The sequence below is a fragment of the Oncorhynchus gorbuscha genome, linkage group LG03 (assembly GCF_021184085.1).
Source record: "Oncorhynchus gorbuscha isolate QuinsamMale2020 ecotype Even-year linkage group LG03, OgorEven_v1.0, whole genome shotgun sequence".
Lineage (NCBI taxonomy): Eukaryota > Metazoa > Chordata > Actinopteri > Salmoniformes > Salmonidae > Oncorhynchus > Oncorhynchus gorbuscha.
Window position 1 is genome coordinate 80,500,442 of NC_060175.1, and position 18,968 is coordinate 80,519,409.

Genomic DNA, 18,968 nt, shown 5'->3' on the forward strand with positions numbered 1-18,968 from the left:
TGGGTATATATAGGGAAGGTATTCAGGGAAGTGATGGAGTCCAGGTGAGTCTGATGATGTGCAGGTGCGCGTAACGATGGTGACAGGTGTGTGTCACTCCTTGGTCTTAGTATTTTGTGTTTTCTTTAATTATTTGTTTAGGCCAGGGTGTGACATGGGGTTATTGTATTTTCGTATTGGGGTTTGTAGTATTTGGGATCGCGGCTGAGTAGGGGTGTTGTATAGGCTTGGCTGCCTGAGGCGGTTCTCAATCAGAGTCAGGTGATTCTCGTTGTCTCTGATTGGGAACCGTATTTAGGTAGCCGGGGTTTCACTGTGTATTTCGTGGGTGATTGTTCCTGTCTCTGTGTAGTTCACCAGATAGGCTGTAATTAGGTTTCTCGTTCCGTTTGTTGTTTTTGTATTTTGTATAGTTATTTCATGTGTCACTTTTTCCATTAAAGTCATGAGTAACCACCACGCTGCATTTCGGTCTGACATTTCGACAAACGAAGAATGACGTTACTGTGTGCACCATAACGAGCAGGCTGGTGACTTAGAGGCCAGAGAGGGAGCACACGTGACAGTACCCCCTCCACTACGTGCGGTTCCGACCGCAGGGCGCTGACCAAAATTACGATCCCGGGGATCAGGAGTGGACCGGTCACCTCTGCTGAGGCGTGGGAACCCTGTCAATCCGCCTGGGGTGCGGGAACCTGACAGACTGGCTGAGGCAGGGGAGCCTAGAGATCCGGCTGAGGCATGAAAGCCTGACAAGCCGGCGGAGGTAGGGAAGCCTGGCGAGTTGGCGGAGGCAGGGGAGCCTGGCGATCTGGCTGAAGCATGAGAGCCTGTAGCGGCTCCCGGATCTGACGTCTTTCCACTGACACAAAAAACTAAAAACACTCCCCGATGCTTCCCTTAGTTGAGGCATTATTCTGTAACGATATGCGCTAAGAGTCGGGAAGCAAGTTCAGGGAGTGAGTGTTTTAATAAATGAACACAGCATAATATAAAATAAGAAACACGAACAATGCACAGACATAACACAGACATAACACACGAAACAATAATGCCTGAGGAAGGAACCAAAGGGAGTGACATATATAGGGAACGTAGTCAGGGAAGTGATGGAGTCCAGGTGAGTCTGATGACGCGCAGGTGCATGTAACGATGGTGACAGGTGTGCGCCATAACGAGTAGACTGGTGACCTAGAGGCTGGAGAGGGAGCACACGTGACGTCATAGAATATTGTAAGAGCGTTCATTGTCTGCCCCCTTTATTTATGCTACGGTTCTGACTTGATGTACAGGGAGAATACTGTAAGAACGGTCCATGTTCTGAATTCTGTCGCTGTAGTTCTCTCATACCAAGGTAGTGGAATTCTACTCTACCAGTAACCATAATGTCCTTCAAGCCAAGGGGTTATTCTGTAGAAAACTATTTGCAGCAGGGTGAAACAATTCCATGACACATTTGAACATTCATCTTTCGTCATAATTAACTCTTTATTTGACATAATGCAATAATAATAAAGGCATGTACAACCTACCTAAGCCTACTTAAAAAATGTAATTCAACCTTATTAAGCACGTCAAATTCTTGAAAATAATACATGTCTATAAGCTTATAAATGCAATATAAGCTTAGTACACCTGTCTAATAAAGGTTTTATTACTAAATGTGTTGTTTTTGTCATTTGTGTCTTTGTGTCTTTGTATAGTAACTATAGTAACCTACAGTTTTATATGTTTTCTTATCCAATGAATAATACACTATTCAATGTCACAATGTAAAACGTGTTTCAATGGTCTGTTGTTGGACTGCTTTCCAGTTGCTGCCTGTGTGTGTGAAAGATTAATTTCATACCCGTCGTCGACCCAAACCAATGACCCAAACCCCAAACTCAAGCATTCGATACCCACGCATGCGCAAGACGAAAGGCGATCTCAACTGAAAGTGGAAAAATAGTTCACACACAGTGCCACGCGTGCGCTGTGTGCGCCTCATTACGAGCAAGGGTGCTGCATCTTTTTAGGTAGCTACAAGCATTATTTCGACAGCCAAAGGTCGCATGGTGTCAGGGACGCGCCTAGTCACGGGAATGGTAATAGACCGCATGCTCGTACACCCAGATCGCGCACAGTAAAGGAAATCAAACAGAGTGCAATAATTGAACCTAATGGTTACATTGGGTCAGAACAAACAGTTGATGATCTACGCACAATACTTTGCTGCGCTCAATTTCGCAACGTATTTTACTTTGTATCGGAAAATATAAGGACATCACAAACTCTTCTGTATGATCGGGGGACAGGAGCGCACAGTATGGTCCGTGAAACCAGACATTTATGGGTGGGAAATTTACCCGAAAATGTACGAGAGGAGAAAATCATTGAGCACTTCAAGCGGTGAGTAAACGATCTTATTCCGAATATTTGATTGAGTAGGTCACAACTGTCAGCATCTGTCTGCCGGATTCCCCTAAAATCAGAAGATGATCAATCCTGGAGCGAATTGCCCAGGCAGTGACAGTAGGTAGCCTGGCTAGGCAACTGCCAGCAAACCAGCAACACAAGCTCACAAAACTCGGATGAAGAGTAAGTCGATAAATATTGTAGTTAACTAACATGAACGTACAAATTGCAATCTTATGACCCACACCTGCATTTCGCGGTCTTGTAAGCCATCTTTCCCACACCGTGGACTTGGAAATAGCCTAGCTAGCTAATTGCTTTAGCAAAACAGCTATAGCTAGCACCACTGAATATTCTTGCCACTGTAACAGCCTACCGGTTGTGGTGTGTTAAGACAGTGACTTGAATTGTGTTTACAATTTTATGGTTAGCCTAAAACTTGCCAGTTGCGGAGAGTGTCTCGTGCAATGGAATTCTAACTAAGCAAAAACAATTCAGGTAGTTTGCAGTTCCGCCAAGACTCACTGCAACATTGTAGCAAATATTGAGGTGGCTTGTGTGAAGTGATGCAGAGCTGACTCTTGCCAGCAGCATCATAATGTAACTGATATAGCGTCAATTAGCCTAATGTCATTAAATGTCAATGGCTATACCAGTTGACTATCAAAATAAACTGAAATGTTCATTGAATGTTGCTATTAGTTGTTATTCAGTTGATTAACATAACATTTGGTATAGATTACAGTGATATCCTACAACGCCACTAAGATTTCCTTCCTTTACATTGGTTGCATTCATAGGTTGTGTAAACAAACGACCATATGATGATTATAAGCCCTAATGAAACTGCCAACATATAAGAAACACGGCTATATATGGCACGGATCATATTCTCGATTGTAGACTACATGTTGATATAGCATATTTTTTTACTTAAAAAAAACTTTATATAAAAACGGTAGGCTATTGTTGAAAATAATTATTTTTCACTACTGAAATGTAAAGGGCAACATTTTTGCCACATTGTTCCATTACTATTACTTCACACTGTTATCAGTATGTCAAATCAGATTTGACGGCAAAGGCTATCGTTTTTGTGCATTAAACATTTCCCAACAACTGAATACATTTGATTCTTGTTTCGACGTTGTGTGCGCTCTGTAGCTCCATACTGGCCGCCAATGAAAAAACAGCCTGTCTATCTTTCGATCTAGGCACGAGGAGTAGCCTAATTAAAAGATGTGACATCCATATTATTTCTTTACGTTAGCTGAAGTGCTACATTCATGTAACATTATGGCTGTCTATCCTGTGTTGTAGGCTAAATGGCGTATGTATATCTGCTACGATTTCAAGCGCATTGTTTGCTATGCAGTGTATGTAGACAATATTCATCAGATCATTATGACTTCAAGAGTATCCTACAAAATACAGTTCGAAATGGCCAAAACGGACGTTTATTTAGGCATATTTTCCTTTAATGTAATCCTTAGCCTTTGATGGTATTGTCAGATGCATGGCTTATGATAGCCTAACTGTTTTTCAAATCTTGCGGGGCATTTATGTAATGCTTAGGATTTTAATGCATTGTTTACGTCATAAAAATGTAATATGCTTAGGCTATAACACGTATAATAAGACAAACGTTTTGGACAATTGATCACATACATATTATTTTGACTTTTGAGGATGAAGCATTTTGTTGAGGGGAATGAGTGCGCGTGGAAAACACATTTCGGGGTAGTTTACTTACTCGCTGCTCTTCAAGCAGTCTTTAGTTAAAGCTTTTGTAACAAGAAACAGCCAGCGTATGCAGGTGCATGACAGCTAAATTTGTGATTGGAGTCCTTGAAGATGGGGGACGGCAGAATGAGGAAGCAGTGTGAACGGTTTTCTAAAATGGCGTCGGAGGGTATTCAATGTGGGAACTGGCATGACAGAGAGACTACAGTTATGGGCATTCTCAGGGTGTCTTTCGGAAAATAAGCAGAAACAGATTTATGCTCTAGTTTTCATTGAATAGAAAAAAAGTGTTGCATGGAGCTAAGCTCTCCAAGACTGGCAAATAACCCCAAACACAATTTTCTTTCTCCAGTTGGTTTATAAACGCCACAGGCTACAAAAAAATACATTTTCAGACAGTAAACCATTTTAATTATAGGCTACATACATTCAAGATAATGATTGAAATCATCACTTTTTTCCTGTATTTCTCTTAAGCCTTTTTGGAATGCCATATTGCATAAAACATATTGCACCCACAAGCAAGAGGAAACCAGGAAATGTCACGTGTAGTTATGCTGCATTGTGCAGACCTCATCAGAGTTCCATCTTTGAATAGCTAGAAGGAGGAACTTTTCTCATAACTAGAATACATCCTCTATTGAAAAATGTATGTATAGTGCTATCTGCTTAACCAACAATGCATTGTGAAAAATAACGAATGTGTCACAAAGGGATGAGAGAGGGCGAGATCTTTCAGTTGTGCAACTGACTAGGTTTTCCCTTCCATTTCAATATTATAAAACACATATATGGTGAACATTAGGCTCCTTTACCCATTGACTTGTTTCCATTTCCAATGAAATATGGCATACACCTTAAATCAATTAATTATTTGTTGCTGATCTCTTTTCCTTATAATTCCCCCTTTCCTCCATAGATATGGACGTGTGGAGAGTGTCAAGGTCCTTCCAAAGCGGGGGTCAGAAGGTGGAGTTGCAGCCTTTGTTGATTTTGTGGACATTAAAAGTGCCCAGAAGGCTCATAATTCTATCAACAAGATGGGGGATAGAGACTTGCGCACTGATTACAATGAGCCAGGCACAATCCCTAGTGCCGTGAGAGGGCTGGACAATAGCCTGTCCTTAGGCTCTCGTGGGCGGGATGTTTCAGGGTTCACAAGGGTGGCAGGGGACCTGGTGTATGTGCCCCCTGCATTGCTCCACAGCAGAGAGGGACGCTATGAACGCAGACTAGACGGGTAAGTGGACAAAGTTTCTCTGAACGCAGGGGGAACTTGGTTTCTTGTAACGCCTTACCTCCAAGCATATTCCACAATCTATTCATTTACTTGTTTGGGGGTTAAAGAGGAGAATGAGGGGGAAATAAAAAAAGTTCATACGCAGGAATAAATCTGTAGGCATCCCTTCCAAAGTCCTCAGAGCGTCACCATCGCTCATGGATTGATATGGTAGACACCAAGATAAACTGTAAATGAGCATGTATGTATATCATGCACACAATTGTATTTCTATGTGTGTAGTAAATAGCGTATTTGCTGTTGAGGATTATCTTTGTAAACTTAAACATTCCTGTGAGGTGGATATCCCATTTGCAGAGACTATGGGGCATATTGGATATCGTAAATCTCCCGGGATTAATGGATGCTGGAGAGAGTTTGTTCCAGCGGCCTTCCCTGGAATCACGCTGATCTGGAGTACCATGCCCTCCTTGGTGGATTAATGGGTCATTTTTGTATAACAATTCAACCAAGAATACATATTTGCATATTAAAGACGCATTCATTAGTTTTTGGATTAGTAGAAATTGGGTTCTCGATCATTCTGCACCCATTCCAGTGGTGTTTTCAAATGCATCACTTCCCTTGTGGTCCGGAGTCATGTGGATAACCTAAACCGGATATGTATTCCCATTGGATTAAAACTGGCCAATCACAAAAGGATATTCTATCATTCAATAAAGTTGTGGGTTTTCCGGGTTTTGTGTGGGATTATGTTTTGTTTCAGGTTTTAAGAATTAAATGCTGGGAGACCTCTACTGTTGATCAACTTTGTAGAGAAATGACAGAAATGTTGAGCAAATTACAAACACTTTTTTTGAAGTTTTTTTGAAAAATTAATTTTGTTGGTGGTTCAAATTATTATTTTTAATATTTTTGCTCTTGAAAGAGTGAGACTGTCCATTGGATGTAGGGGGAAGCATTAAACATAATTTATTAGAGGTTTGGACTATTTTTGGATCATACAAATCAATACAATTACATGGAAATATGGGGCTACCTGTCTTCTGGCATTGGATTACCTGCCTCCTGAATGTGGAACTACATCTGTCCATCCTTGGATACAATTATTCCCAGAATCAGAACACACATCATCCTGTCAACTTCTTCCCAAAGAATAAACCTACTGCCTTTAAGGGAACTGTACATGTTCGGGAGAATCATTGGGTGAACTGGATTATTTCTGACAGGTAAACTGTTACGGTCAGATCATTTTTGCTTTAATGGATCTAGTTGGACTATTGCTCAATTTTGCACACAGAATGTGGCGGACTATTAAAGATGAAGATGAAAGACTTTTCCATAAAATCGTGTGCCATGATGTTCCAGACTAATTGCTCATGGGGTATCAATAGAGCACTGTTTACAGAAGCTGGACAATTGGATATAATTTCTTGATTTGACTGGACTCTGTAGCCTAATTTTCCATGATTTTATTTTTATCAGTTATGTTTTATGTAACCATTTTTGAAAGGATAGTTTAGTCCTATGACTATTTTCCACCACATCAAAATATTGTTACAATTGGATTTGATTTTTGGATTATCTGATCAAAGCAAGTGAGGATTCCTGCCATACTGACGAGGATTACTATTTTGAACATAAACCTCCCTATACTGTGGATATATTTTTACATTGACTCTTTTTGGAATTAGCACTGCAAACATCTGCTTGGAATAATTTATTCTCTTGGCTGCAAAGACTTTTGTTTGAACATAAACCTACCAGAATGTTTTTGATACATTTTTATGCCCACCCTATTGGTTTTTCCTTTTTTTGCTCACAAAGTTCTGTCTCCCTAGATTGTATTTGGAATTGTAGGTCGGGTTACCGCTGTCTCAAAAGGTTGGTATATCCTGCCCTGTGTATTTTAGCTGTTCTCTCTAACCCCTAGTTTGAACCCCTGTCTCTCTCCATATTTTTCACTAACAGAAGTAGCTGTTAAACATACGGTTTAACTGCTTGTTGTTATTTGCAGACTCTTTACTTTTTACCTGCTGTCTCCCCTCACCTTGAACCTACCCTGCCCACTTCCCAGCTGCTAATCCCTGCTCTCCCTAGTCAATAGTACCACTTTGCTGAGGCATTTTTCACATTAAAGTGAAAAATGTAGATACAGGCCAGGTCATGGTAAACAGAGAAGGAATCATGCACCTCCTCTGAAAGCTTTTTAAACCATGAACAATTACGTCAGATTTAATAGTTGTATGAGTTAATCAAAATCGGATTATATTCAACCCAATTTGAATTGCTATTGTATATTACATTTTACTGTCAGATTTGCCACCACTAAAGGGTTTATGCCAATGTTTAGATGGCTAGTCTCTCATTTGGTCTTGCTACATGATCGTTAGTAGCCTAACCTTGGAAACTTGTGGTCAAGTCCTTTTTTCTTCTGAGCCCAAGAGCAGGATAAGTCCAGGAACAGATTCCTGATGTAGAATTTATACTGAAAGCCAAATTATCCATTGGCTTCAGCAACCCTAATTGTCACAATTTACAATGTTGCATGTAAAATCAGAGAACAGCGATTTATTATAATTTTTTGTTGATCTAGTAGGTAGTGTGACATATTCACACTAACCTCACAGTTTTTACATGATACTGGCAGCCACAAAGTAGCTAAAAATATGTCAGTGCCAAAGAATCGTTATTCCTTATGGCTATGGGCAGTGCATGCACTTGACAGCAACACACCTACTACAGTAGCTAGCTAGCAATCCGTTCGCTGTATACAGTACCAGCATGTAATGGTAACAAACAATTATAGATACAAATCCTGCCTTAATAGGTTTAATTATTTTACGATTCATGAATAATTAAAATTCCATGAGTGTCAGGACAATGGAGACACTGGCATTGTACACACATTTGAGATTCAAATATTCAGAAAGTCCCAAAATAGGTTAACGCGGTTCTGTCCAGATTTGGACTAAACAGCATAGTTGCAAATATCTACATGGAGGAGTTCACAAAAGTTTGCGTCCAAACCATAGAGCAGGGATCATCAACTAGATTTTGCTGTGGGCCAATTTAATTGTTGAGTGGAGGGTCAGGGGGCCGGAACATCATTTCAAATAATTTGTAGACTGCAAATTGACCGCAAGAAGCCCAAAAATATATAATATGATATTTGACTAAAACATAATAATTTTAAATCTTGCTTGCATTTGTATATGATTATGAGTCTCTCTGTTATGCTTGGGAATAATTGGGAACACATTTCCAACATTTAAATCGCTTGGGGCTAATTTCCTGGTGTTTTTAAAGTATTTTATGTCCAATATTAAATAAATACAAATATTTGCTCAGAAACTTAGGGTGGGGGCATATAGAGAATGATAGAGGCCTCTAGTGACCATAAGGCTGTATTAGCATGGGCAGCACCATTGAGGGCTTTCACCATTTTAATTTAGTCAACTGGGTGGGACTTACAAATTCATTGACTGATCCCTCATGGTAACCTTGTTGGAGTTATGTCTAAACATGTCATCAGGAGGGATCAGCCAATCGTGGAGAAGAAAATATACTACTTCAAAATAAAAATTGCATGTGCAGCACCACTGAGGATATCACAGATGGTATAATGGCACAGATACAAAGAGGAGTCCTCTATATAGCTCTATTGTCCAGCATGTCATCATGCAGCCATGCAAATCTACCTGAAAACATAAATATGTATGCATTTGCTAACAGAAAAAAGGCTAGCTAGCTATGTATCAGGCACAAGGGGGTGTGGTCTATGGACAATGGCTAAGGGATGTTCTTTTTCACGACACAACGCGGAGTGCCTGGATACAGTCCTTAGCCGAGGTATATTGGCCCTAAACCACAAACCCCAGAGGTGCCTTATTGCTATTATAAACTGGTTACCAACGTAATTAGAGCAGTAAAAATAAATATTTTGTCATACCAGTGGTGTACGGTCTGATATACCACGACTTCTCAGCCAATCAGCATTCAGGGCTCGAATCACCCAGTTTATAATTTCAATTAGATTGTATATTAGTTATACTTAGGTTTCTTTGAGATTGATAGACTCAAGCAAAGCAGAAGTTACACCGCCAGCCCCTTTTATACTGCGTTTCAATAAGTCACAGATTAATCTCATACGTATGAAAAAGCGAATTAATCATCTAAGTGTGTTTGCTACATTGTAAGCTGTTCCATTTTTAAGTAGGCATGAATTGGGCTTTTTTATTCCTCTGCCCTAATTCACACCATTTTAAAATATTTGTTGATAATTCACCACTTCGCTAACTCATGCATTTTTTTATGGACCCCGACTGCCTCCTTATTGAGGTGGTGGTGTACCTGCTATAAGAACATAACTAATGAATAGAATTGTACTAATGTATTAGAGCAGAGGATATCAATCAATTTCAGTGTACCTAAAATCTTTCGATTGGTGTTTTAGGCCATTCTGACATAGATGAAGGCTGTCACACCTTGACAAGCTACCAGTTAGGAGGTCTGGTGATTTTCTACTTTAGATAGCAAGTTGCAGTATCTTGCAGGATAATCCTCAGAAACCTCTGCATTGTACTGATTACATAATTGATTATGAATAAGCGCGGTATCTTTCTAGCTAGCAGCTACCCCTGTGAATTTAATTAAAAGATAACATAACAAATTGTGCAATAACATTATGATCTTAATTGCACAATACAGTGAAAACCATGTCATTGCGATATTTTATGGTTATCCTAATATCAAAATCTAATCCTGGACATCCCTAATGACAAGCTAACATGAGAGCTCAGTAGATTAGTATTGAACTATCAACTACTTGTCTAGTGCCTGAAATGCTCCTCAGTTCCATTTAAGAATGGATTCCATACTTTGAAATAGCTTCTCGTCAATAACATTTGTTGTATTGTTATTAGGGTTGCAAAATATAAACTGGAGCTAACCATCATCTTTGATCTGTCTGATCCTGCACTATTAATGTACGGCTGTCCAGAATAGGACAAATATATTTTTTAATAACGTTAGGTTTTAGCACTGCATCCATTGAAGTCTCCAGACTTTTGTTTTTCCACATCCGGATGTGCTCCCTATTGTGTGGGTCATGAGAATTATATAGAAACTAGTTTTCTTTTCATTCTGCTTTTCTGTCGAGCACATGTAATTCCATGTACAAAATATCTACTCCTTTTATCTAGTTTTCATGACATTTTCCAATTGCGAAGATTTGGATGTTTGTCAAATACTAGGGGGAAAAAATCACAAACAAGTGAAAGATTAATCGCCATGCCTAGTTAGTAATTGTTCAATTTAATTTAGATAGAAATCAGAAAGTTGCTGCATAACAGTGACAAATTCGGCAAAATATAATGAGCAATATGAATTAATGAGAAATGTTTACAAATATCTAATAAGTAAAGTATGATATCAATTGATATGTTTACTGTATATTTTAAGTATCAAATAAACAGAAACACCCTTTGAACACTCAACTTGACTGCTGTCTTAGTTATTTGATAGCCTGACACTTTTATTTACCACCTTGTAAAGCTCAACTAGTTGATTACTAATTAGTGTCAAAAAGCATAACGTTTCTCTCTCTCTCCCTCTCTCTCTCTCTCTCTCTCTCTCTCTCTCTCTCTCTCTCTCTCTCTCTCTCTCTCTCTCTCTCTCTCTCTCTCTCTCTCTCCATTTCCTCCTTCCATCCCTCTCCCTGTCACTCAGGACTGCTGAAAGTCGGGATCGAGCATATGATAACAATGCCTACGGACATCACGAGCGTGCTGGCAGTAGCTTTGACCGACAGCGTCACTACGACTCAGACTATTACAGAGATACCAGGGAGAGAATGCTTAACACTGGCTCTGGCACTGCCAGTGGAGGTGTTGGGGTTGGCTCTGCAGGGGTGGGTGGAGGAGTTGTAGGTACTTGCGTCAGTGCCTGTGGAACAGGTGGTGGGCCTGGGACTGTGGCTGGAGGAAGTGGAGGATCTTCATCGGTTGGTGTGGGATATTATCGTTCACATAGCCGGAGCCCGAGCCACTTTGATACACCAGAGCCTCAATATGATACTCGTACCAGAGAACCCTTTATACTGGGCAGCATAGATCACATGGATCTGTACCAAGAAGAGCAGGGACGACATGGAGATCGATCTTACCACGACAGTCGCAGCCTGTCTCCACACTCTTCACATTCACGTAACCTCTCTCCACAAAGGGTCGCGAGTCCAGCATCCTGGCCTCCCCGCTCCCACAGTGGCACCGGCTCTCGCAGCCGTTCCTCCAGTTCCAACTCTGTCAGCAGCACCAGCAGTAGCACCAGTGGCAGGTAGGTAGAGCGAGTTCTCATCAGTTTCACTGTCATGCATTCTGTCCCCTGTAGTTTATCATATGGTGTCTCTCAGTAGCGGCTCGTCCATTAGAGGTGGCGCTCCACTTGTGATTGGTCAAAAAAGTAAAAATATATACAGTACCAGTCAAAAGTTTGGACACAAATACTCATTCAAGGGGTTTTCTTTATTTTTACCATTTTCTACAGTGTAGAATAATAGTGAAGAAATCAAAACTATGAAATAACATATATGGAATCAAGTAGTAAACAACAAAGTGTTGAACAAATCCAAATATATTTTATATTTGAGATTCTTCAAAGTAGCCACCCTTTGCCTTGATGACAGCTCTGCACGCTCTTTTTAAAAATGTTAATTTAACCTTTATTTAACCAGGTAGGCTAGTTGAGAACAAGTTCTCATTTACAACTGCGACCTGGCCAAGATAAAGCAAAGCAGTGCAACACAAACAACAACACAGAGATACACATGGAATAAACAAACATACAGTCAAAAGAAGAATGTACAGTGTGTGCAAATGAGGTAAGACAAGGGAGGTAAGGCAATAAATAGGCCATAGTGGCGAAATAATGACAAATTACCAATTTAACACGAGTGATAGGTGTGCAGAAGATGAATGTGCAAGTAGAGATACTGGGGTGCAAAGGAGCAACAACAACAAAAAAATAACACTATGAGGATGAGGTAGTTGGATGGGCTATTTACAGATGGGCTATGTACAGGTGCAGTGATCTGTGAGCTGGTCTGACAGCTGGTGCTTAAAGTTAGTGAAGGAGATATGAGTCTCCAGCTTCAGTGATTTTTATTTCGTGCAATTCGTTCCAGTCATTTGCAGCAGAGAACTGAAAGGAAAGGCGGCCAAACAAGGAATTGGCTTTGGGGGTGACCAGTGAAATATACCTGCTGGAGCATGTATAACGGGTGGGTGCTGCTATGGTGACCAGTGAGCTGAGATAAGGCGGGGCTTTACCTAGCAAATACTTATAGATGACCTGGAGCCAGTGGGTTTGGCGACAAATATGAAGCGAGGGCCAGCCAACGAGAGCATACAGGTCGCAGTGGTGGGTAGTATATGGGGCTTTGGTGACAAAACGGATGGCACTGTGATAGACTGCATCCAATTTGCTGAGTAGAGTGTTGGAGGCTATTTTACAAATTACATCGCCGAAGTCAAGGATCGGTAGGATAGCCAGTTTTACGAGGGCATGTTTGGCAGGCATGAGTGAAGGATGCTTTGTTGCGGAAATAGGAAGCCGATTCTAGATGTAATTTTGGATTGGAGATGCTTAATGTGAGTCTGGAAGGAGAGTTTACAGTCTAACCAGACACCTAGGTAGTTGTAATTGTCCACATATTCTAAGTCAGAACATTCCAGAGTAGTGATACTGGATGGGCGGGCAGGTGTGGGCAGCGATCGGTTAAAGAGCATGCATTTAGTTTTACTTGCATTTAAGAGCAGTTGGAGGCCATGGAAGGAGAGTTGTATGGCATTGAAGCACATCTGGAGGTTAGTTAACAGTGTCCAAAGAAGGGCCAGAAGTATACAGAAGGGTGTCGTCTGCGTAGAGGTGGATCAGATAATCACCAGCAGCAAGATCAACATCATTGATGCATACAGAGAAAAGAGTCGGCCCGAGATTTGAACCCTGTGGCACCCCCATAGAGGCTGCCAGAGGTCCGGACAACAGGCCCTCCGATTTGACACACTGAACTCTGTCTGAGAAGTAGTTGGTGAACCAGGTGAGGCAGTCATTTCAAAAACCAAGGCTGTTGAGTCTGCCGATAAGAATGTGGTGGTTGACAGAGTCGAAGCCTTGAAGTTGACCGGGTTAGGGGTAGCCAGGTGGAAAGCATGGCCAGCTGTAGAAAAAAATGCATCGATTTATCGGTGGTGAGAGTGTTTCCTAGCCTAAGTTCAGTGGGCAGGTGGTGCTCTTATTCTCCATGGACTTTACAGTGTCCCAGAACTTTTTGGAGTTTGTGCCACAGGATGCAAATTTATTTTTGAAAAAGCTATCCATTGCTTTCCTAACTGCCTGTGTATATTGGTTCCTAACTCCCCTGAAAAGTTGCATATCGCAGGGGCTATTCGATGCTAATGCAGTACGCCACAGGATGTTTTTGTGCTGGTGAATGGCAGTCAGGTCTGGAGTGAACCAGGGGCTTCAGTGGGGCACAAAAAGTATTTAGTCAGCCACCAATTGTGCAAGTTCTCCCACTTAAAAAGATGAGAGTCCTGTAATGTTTATCATAGGTACACTTCAACTATGACAGACAAAATGATAAAAAAATGAATTTATTTGCAAATTATGGTGGAAAATAAGTATTTGGTCACCTACAAACAAGCAAGATTTCTGGCTCTCACAGACCTGTAACTTCTTATTTAAGAGACTCCTCTGTCCTCCACTCGTTACCTGTGTTAATGGCACCTGTTTGAGCTTGTTATCAGTATAAAAGACACCTGTCCACAACCTCAAACAGTCACACTCCAAACTCCACTATGGCCAAGATCAAAGAGCTGTCAAAGGACACCAGAAACAAAATTGTAGACCTGCACCAGGCTGGGAAGACTGAATCTGCAATAGGTAAGCAGCTTGGTTTGAAGAAATCAACTGTGGGAGCAATTATTAGGAAATGGAAGACATACAAGACCACTGATAATCTCCCTCGATCTGGGGCTCCACGCAAGATCTCACCCCTTGGGGTTAAAATGATCACAAGAATGGTGAGCAAGAATCCCAGAACCACACGGGGGGACCTAGTGAATGACCTGCATAGAGCTGGGACCAAAGTAACAAAGCCTACCATCAGTAACACACTACGCCGCCAGGGACTGCAAAGGGATCAGGACGACTGATCCGTGTAAAGGAAAGAATGAACGGGGCCATGTATCGTGAGATTTTGAGTGAAAACCTCCTTCCATCAGCAAGGGCATTGAAGATGAAACGTGGCTGGGTCTTTCAGCATGAAAATGATCCCAAACACACCACCCGGGCAATGTAGGAGTGGCTTCGTAAAAAGCATTTCAAGGTCCTGGAGTGGCCTAGCCAGTCTCCAGATCTCAACCCCATAGAAAATCCTTGGAGGGAGTTGAAAGTCTGTGTTGCCCAGCAACAGCCCCAAAACATCACTGCTCTAGAGGAGATCTGCATGGAGGAATACCAGCAACAGTGTGTGAAAACCTTGTGAAGACTTACAGAAAACGTTTGACCTCTGTCATTGCCAACAAAGGGTATATAACAAAGTATTGAGATAAACTTTTGTTATTGACCAAATACTTATTTTCCACCATAATTTGCAAATAAATTCATAAAAAAATCCTACAATGTGATTTTCTGGATTTTTTTTCTCATTTTGTCTGTCATAGTTAAAGTGTACCTATATGATGAAAATTACAGGCCTCATCTTTCGTAAGTGGGAGAACATGCACAATTGGTGGCTGACTGAATATTTTTTTGCCTCACTGTATATCTGTTCCTGGTTCTAAATAAATAAATAAAAATAATACCAGGGCCAGGTCGATTAGAAAGGCCTGCTCGCTGAAGTTCTTTTAGGGAGCGTTTGACAGTGATGAGGGGTGGTCGTTTGACTGCAGGCCCATTACGGACCAGGCAATGAGGCAGTGATCGCTGAGATCCTGGTTAAAGACAGCAGAGGTGTATTTGGAGGTCAAATCAAATTTTATTTGTCACATACACATGGTTAGCAGATGTTAATGCGAGTGTAGCGAAATGCTTGTGCTTCTAGTTCCGACAAGGTCAGGATGATATCTATGAAGGTGCCCGTGTTTACAGATTTGGGGTTGTACCTGGTTGATAATTGATCATTTGTGTGAGATTTAGCTTAGAATGTAGGACAGCCGGGGTGTTAAGCATGTCCTAGTTTAGGTCACCTAACAGTACGAGCTCTGAAGATAGATGGTGGGCAATCAATTCACATATGGTGTCCAGGGCACAGCTGGGGGCAGAAGGTGGTTTGTACCAAGCGGCAACGGTGAGAGAAAGGTGGATTTTTAAAAGTAGAAGCTCGAATTGTTTGGGCACAGACCTGGATGGTATGACAGAACTCTGCAGGCTGTCTCTGCAGTAGATTGCCACTCCACCCCTTTGGCAGTACTATCTTGTCGGAAAATGTTATAGTTATTTCAGGATTTTTGGTGGCCTTCCTAAGTTAGGATTCAGACACGGCTAGGACATCCGGGTTGGCAGTGTGCTAAAGTAGTGAGTAAAACAAACTTAGGGAGGAGGCTTCTAATGTTAACATGCATGAAACCAAGGCTTTTACGGTTACAGAAGTCAACAAATGAGAGTGCCTGGGGAATGGGAGTGGAGCTAGGTGCTGCAGGGCCTGGATTAACCTCTACATGACCAGAGGAACAGAGGAGGAGTAGGATAAGGGTACGTCTAAAGGCTATAGGAACTGGTCGTCTAGTGCGCTCGGAACAGAGTGAAAAAAGGAACAGGTTTCTGGGTGCGGAAGAATAGACTCGAGGCATAATGTACAGACAAAGGTATGGTAGAATGTGAATACGGTGGAGGTAAACCTAGGCGTTGAGTGACGATGAGATAGGTTTTGTCTCTAGAGACATCATTTAGACCAGGTGAGGTCACCGCATGTGTGGGATGTGAAACAAAAATGACTAGCTAAGGCATATTGAGCAGGGCTGGAGTCTCTACAGTGAAATAAGACAATAATCACTAAACAAAACAGCAATGGACAAGACATATTGACATTAGGGAGAGGCATGTGTACCTTAGTGATCACGACGATTCAGACAGCTTGCGGACCGGGGCTAGCAGAAGCGCCTTAGGGGGGACGTCGCGATGTAAGAAGTTTGTTGAAGCCCCCTCAGACGGTTACGTCGGCAGACCAGTCGTGTTGGATTGGCAGGGCTCCGTGTAAGCAGTAAAAGGGTCAAGGCCAATTAGCAAAATAGGTATTGTAGCCCAAGAAATTGGCTGATGGTCCTCTTCAGCTAGCAGTTCGATATGTTCTAGACAGCTAGCAGGCTAGCGGATGGGCCTTCAGGGGATGTTGCGATGGAGGAGCCTGTTGACACCCCTCAGGCGGATTACGTCGGTAGACCAGTCGCGGTGGAATCGTCGGGGCTCCGTGTCGGTAGTAAAAGGGGTCCAGGCAAATTGGAAAATATGTATTGTTGCCCAAGGAGTGGCTGATGGACCTCTTCAGCTAGCCAGGAGATGGGCCTAGCACGAGGCTAGTTCCAGGCTCACTGGTGCTTTCTTTCGGGACAGAGACGTTAGCCAGGGGGTAGCCACTCAGATAGCAGCTAGCTAGCTGCGATGATCCAGGTGAAAAGGTTCAGAGCTTGCGGTATGATATGTGGATGAAATATGTGGAAAAAGCAGTCCAGCATGCTCTGGGATGAAACACGCTGTGCAGACTGGCAGGAGTTGACCAGGCTAAGGTTAGCCATGGCTAACTGGCTATTAGCTAGTAGCTAGTTAACTGTCTAGCTTCTGTTGGGGATCCCGGTTAGAAAAGTATAGAAAATAGCAGATCCATACCACATTTGGTGAGGCGGGTTGCAGGAGGGTATGTTGATACTGAGGTTGAAATATATAAAAAAATATATACAAAGGAAGAAAGAAAATATATATACACGGGACATGACAAGACGAAGACAAAGACGTCTGAACTGCTACACCATCTTGGAGACGGGATTACAGGTCACAGCAGAAAGTATAGTGCATTCGGGTAGTATTCAGACCACTTACCTTTTTCATGTTTTGTTACGTTACAGCCTTATTCTAAAATGTATTTTATTTTTCTAAATCCTCTTCAATCTACACACAATACCCCATAATGACGAAGCGAAAACAGTTTGAAACATTTTTTTATCCCAGTATTCAGACCATTTGCTATGAGACTCGAAATTGAGCTCGGATGCATCCTGTTTCCATTGGTCATCCTTGAGATGTTTCTAGAATTTGATTGGAGTCCACCTGTGGTAAATTCAATTGATTGGACATAATTTGGAAAGGGACACAACTGTGGGACCTACAGAACAACAGCAAAGGACCTTGTGAAGATGCTGGAGGAAACAGGCGCAAAAGTATCTATATCTATATCCACAGTAAAACTAGTCCTATATCAACATAACCTGAAAGGCTGCTCTGCAAGGTAGAAGGCACTGCTCCAAAACCAGACTACGGTTTACAACTGCACATGGGGACAGAGATCGTACTTTTTGGAGAAATGTCCTCTGGTCTGATGAAATAAAAATGGAACTGTTTGGCCATAATGACCATCGACATGTTTGGAGGAAAAAGGGGGAGGCTTGCAAGCCAAAGAACACCATCCCAACCGTGAAGCACGTGGGTGGCAGCATCATGTTGTGGAGGTGCTTTGCTGTAGGAGGGACTGGTGCACTGCACAAATAGATGGCATCATGATGAGGGAAAATGATGTGGATATATTGAAGCAACACCTCAAGACATCAGTCAGGAAGTTAAAGCTTGGTTGCAAATGGGTCTTCCAAATGGACATGATCCCAAGCAAACATCCAAAGTTGTGGCAAAAGGGCTTAAGGGCAACAAAGTCAAGGTATTGGAGTGGCCATCACAAAGCGTTGACCTCAATCCTATAGAAAAGTTGTGGGCAGAACTGAAAAGTCGTGTGCGAGTAAGGAGGCCTAAAAAGCGGACTCAGTTACATCAGCTCTGTCAGGACTAATGGGCCAAAATTCACCCAACTTACTATGGGAAGCTTGTGGAAGGCTACCCAAACCGTTTGCCCCATTTTAACCATTTAAAGGCAATGTTACCGAATACTAATTGAGTGTATGTAAACTTCTGACGCACTGGGAATGTGATGAAAGAAATAAAAGCTGAAATAAATAATTCTCTTTGCTATTTTTCTGACATTTTACATTCTTAAAATAAAGTGGTGATCCTGACTGACCTAAGACAGGGAATTTTTACGAGGATTAATTGTGAAAAACTGAGTTTAAATGTATTTGGCTGAGGTGTATGTAAACATCCGACTTCAACTGTATATAAGGTCCCACAGTTGCCAATGCATGTCAGAGTAAAAACCAAACCATGAGGTCGAAGCAATTGTCATTTGAGCCCAGAGACAGGATTTTGTTGAAGCAAAGATCTGGGGAAGGGTACCAAAACATTTCTGCAGCATTGATGTTCCCCAAGAGCACATTTGCTTTCATCATTCTTAATTGGAAGAAGTTTGACTGCTCGGTCAAACTGAGCA

General features: G+C 41.7%; 1 protein-coding gene across 6 annotated transcripts in view; it reads left to right on the top strand.

Moving 5' to 3' along the window:
- Positions 1–2,019: 2,019 nt before the first annotated feature.
- Positions 2,020–18,968, top strand: part of LOC124032006 (msx2-interacting protein-like) — a 40,115-nt gene continuing 23,166 nt past the window's right edge. For 3 of the 6 annotated variants that reach the window (XM_046343937.1, XM_046343939.1, XM_046343938.1), the window contains exons 1-3: positions 2,023–2,391; positions 5,060–5,380; positions 11,111–11,716. In XM_046343937.1, the coding sequence (XP_046199893.1) occupies positions 2,309–2,391; positions 5,060–5,380; positions 11,111–11,716 (1,010 nt within the window). In that variant the 5' untranslated portion in view covers positions 2,023–2,308. The other 3 variants (XM_046343942.1, XM_046343941.1, XM_046343940.1) reach the window with 3 other exon arrangements.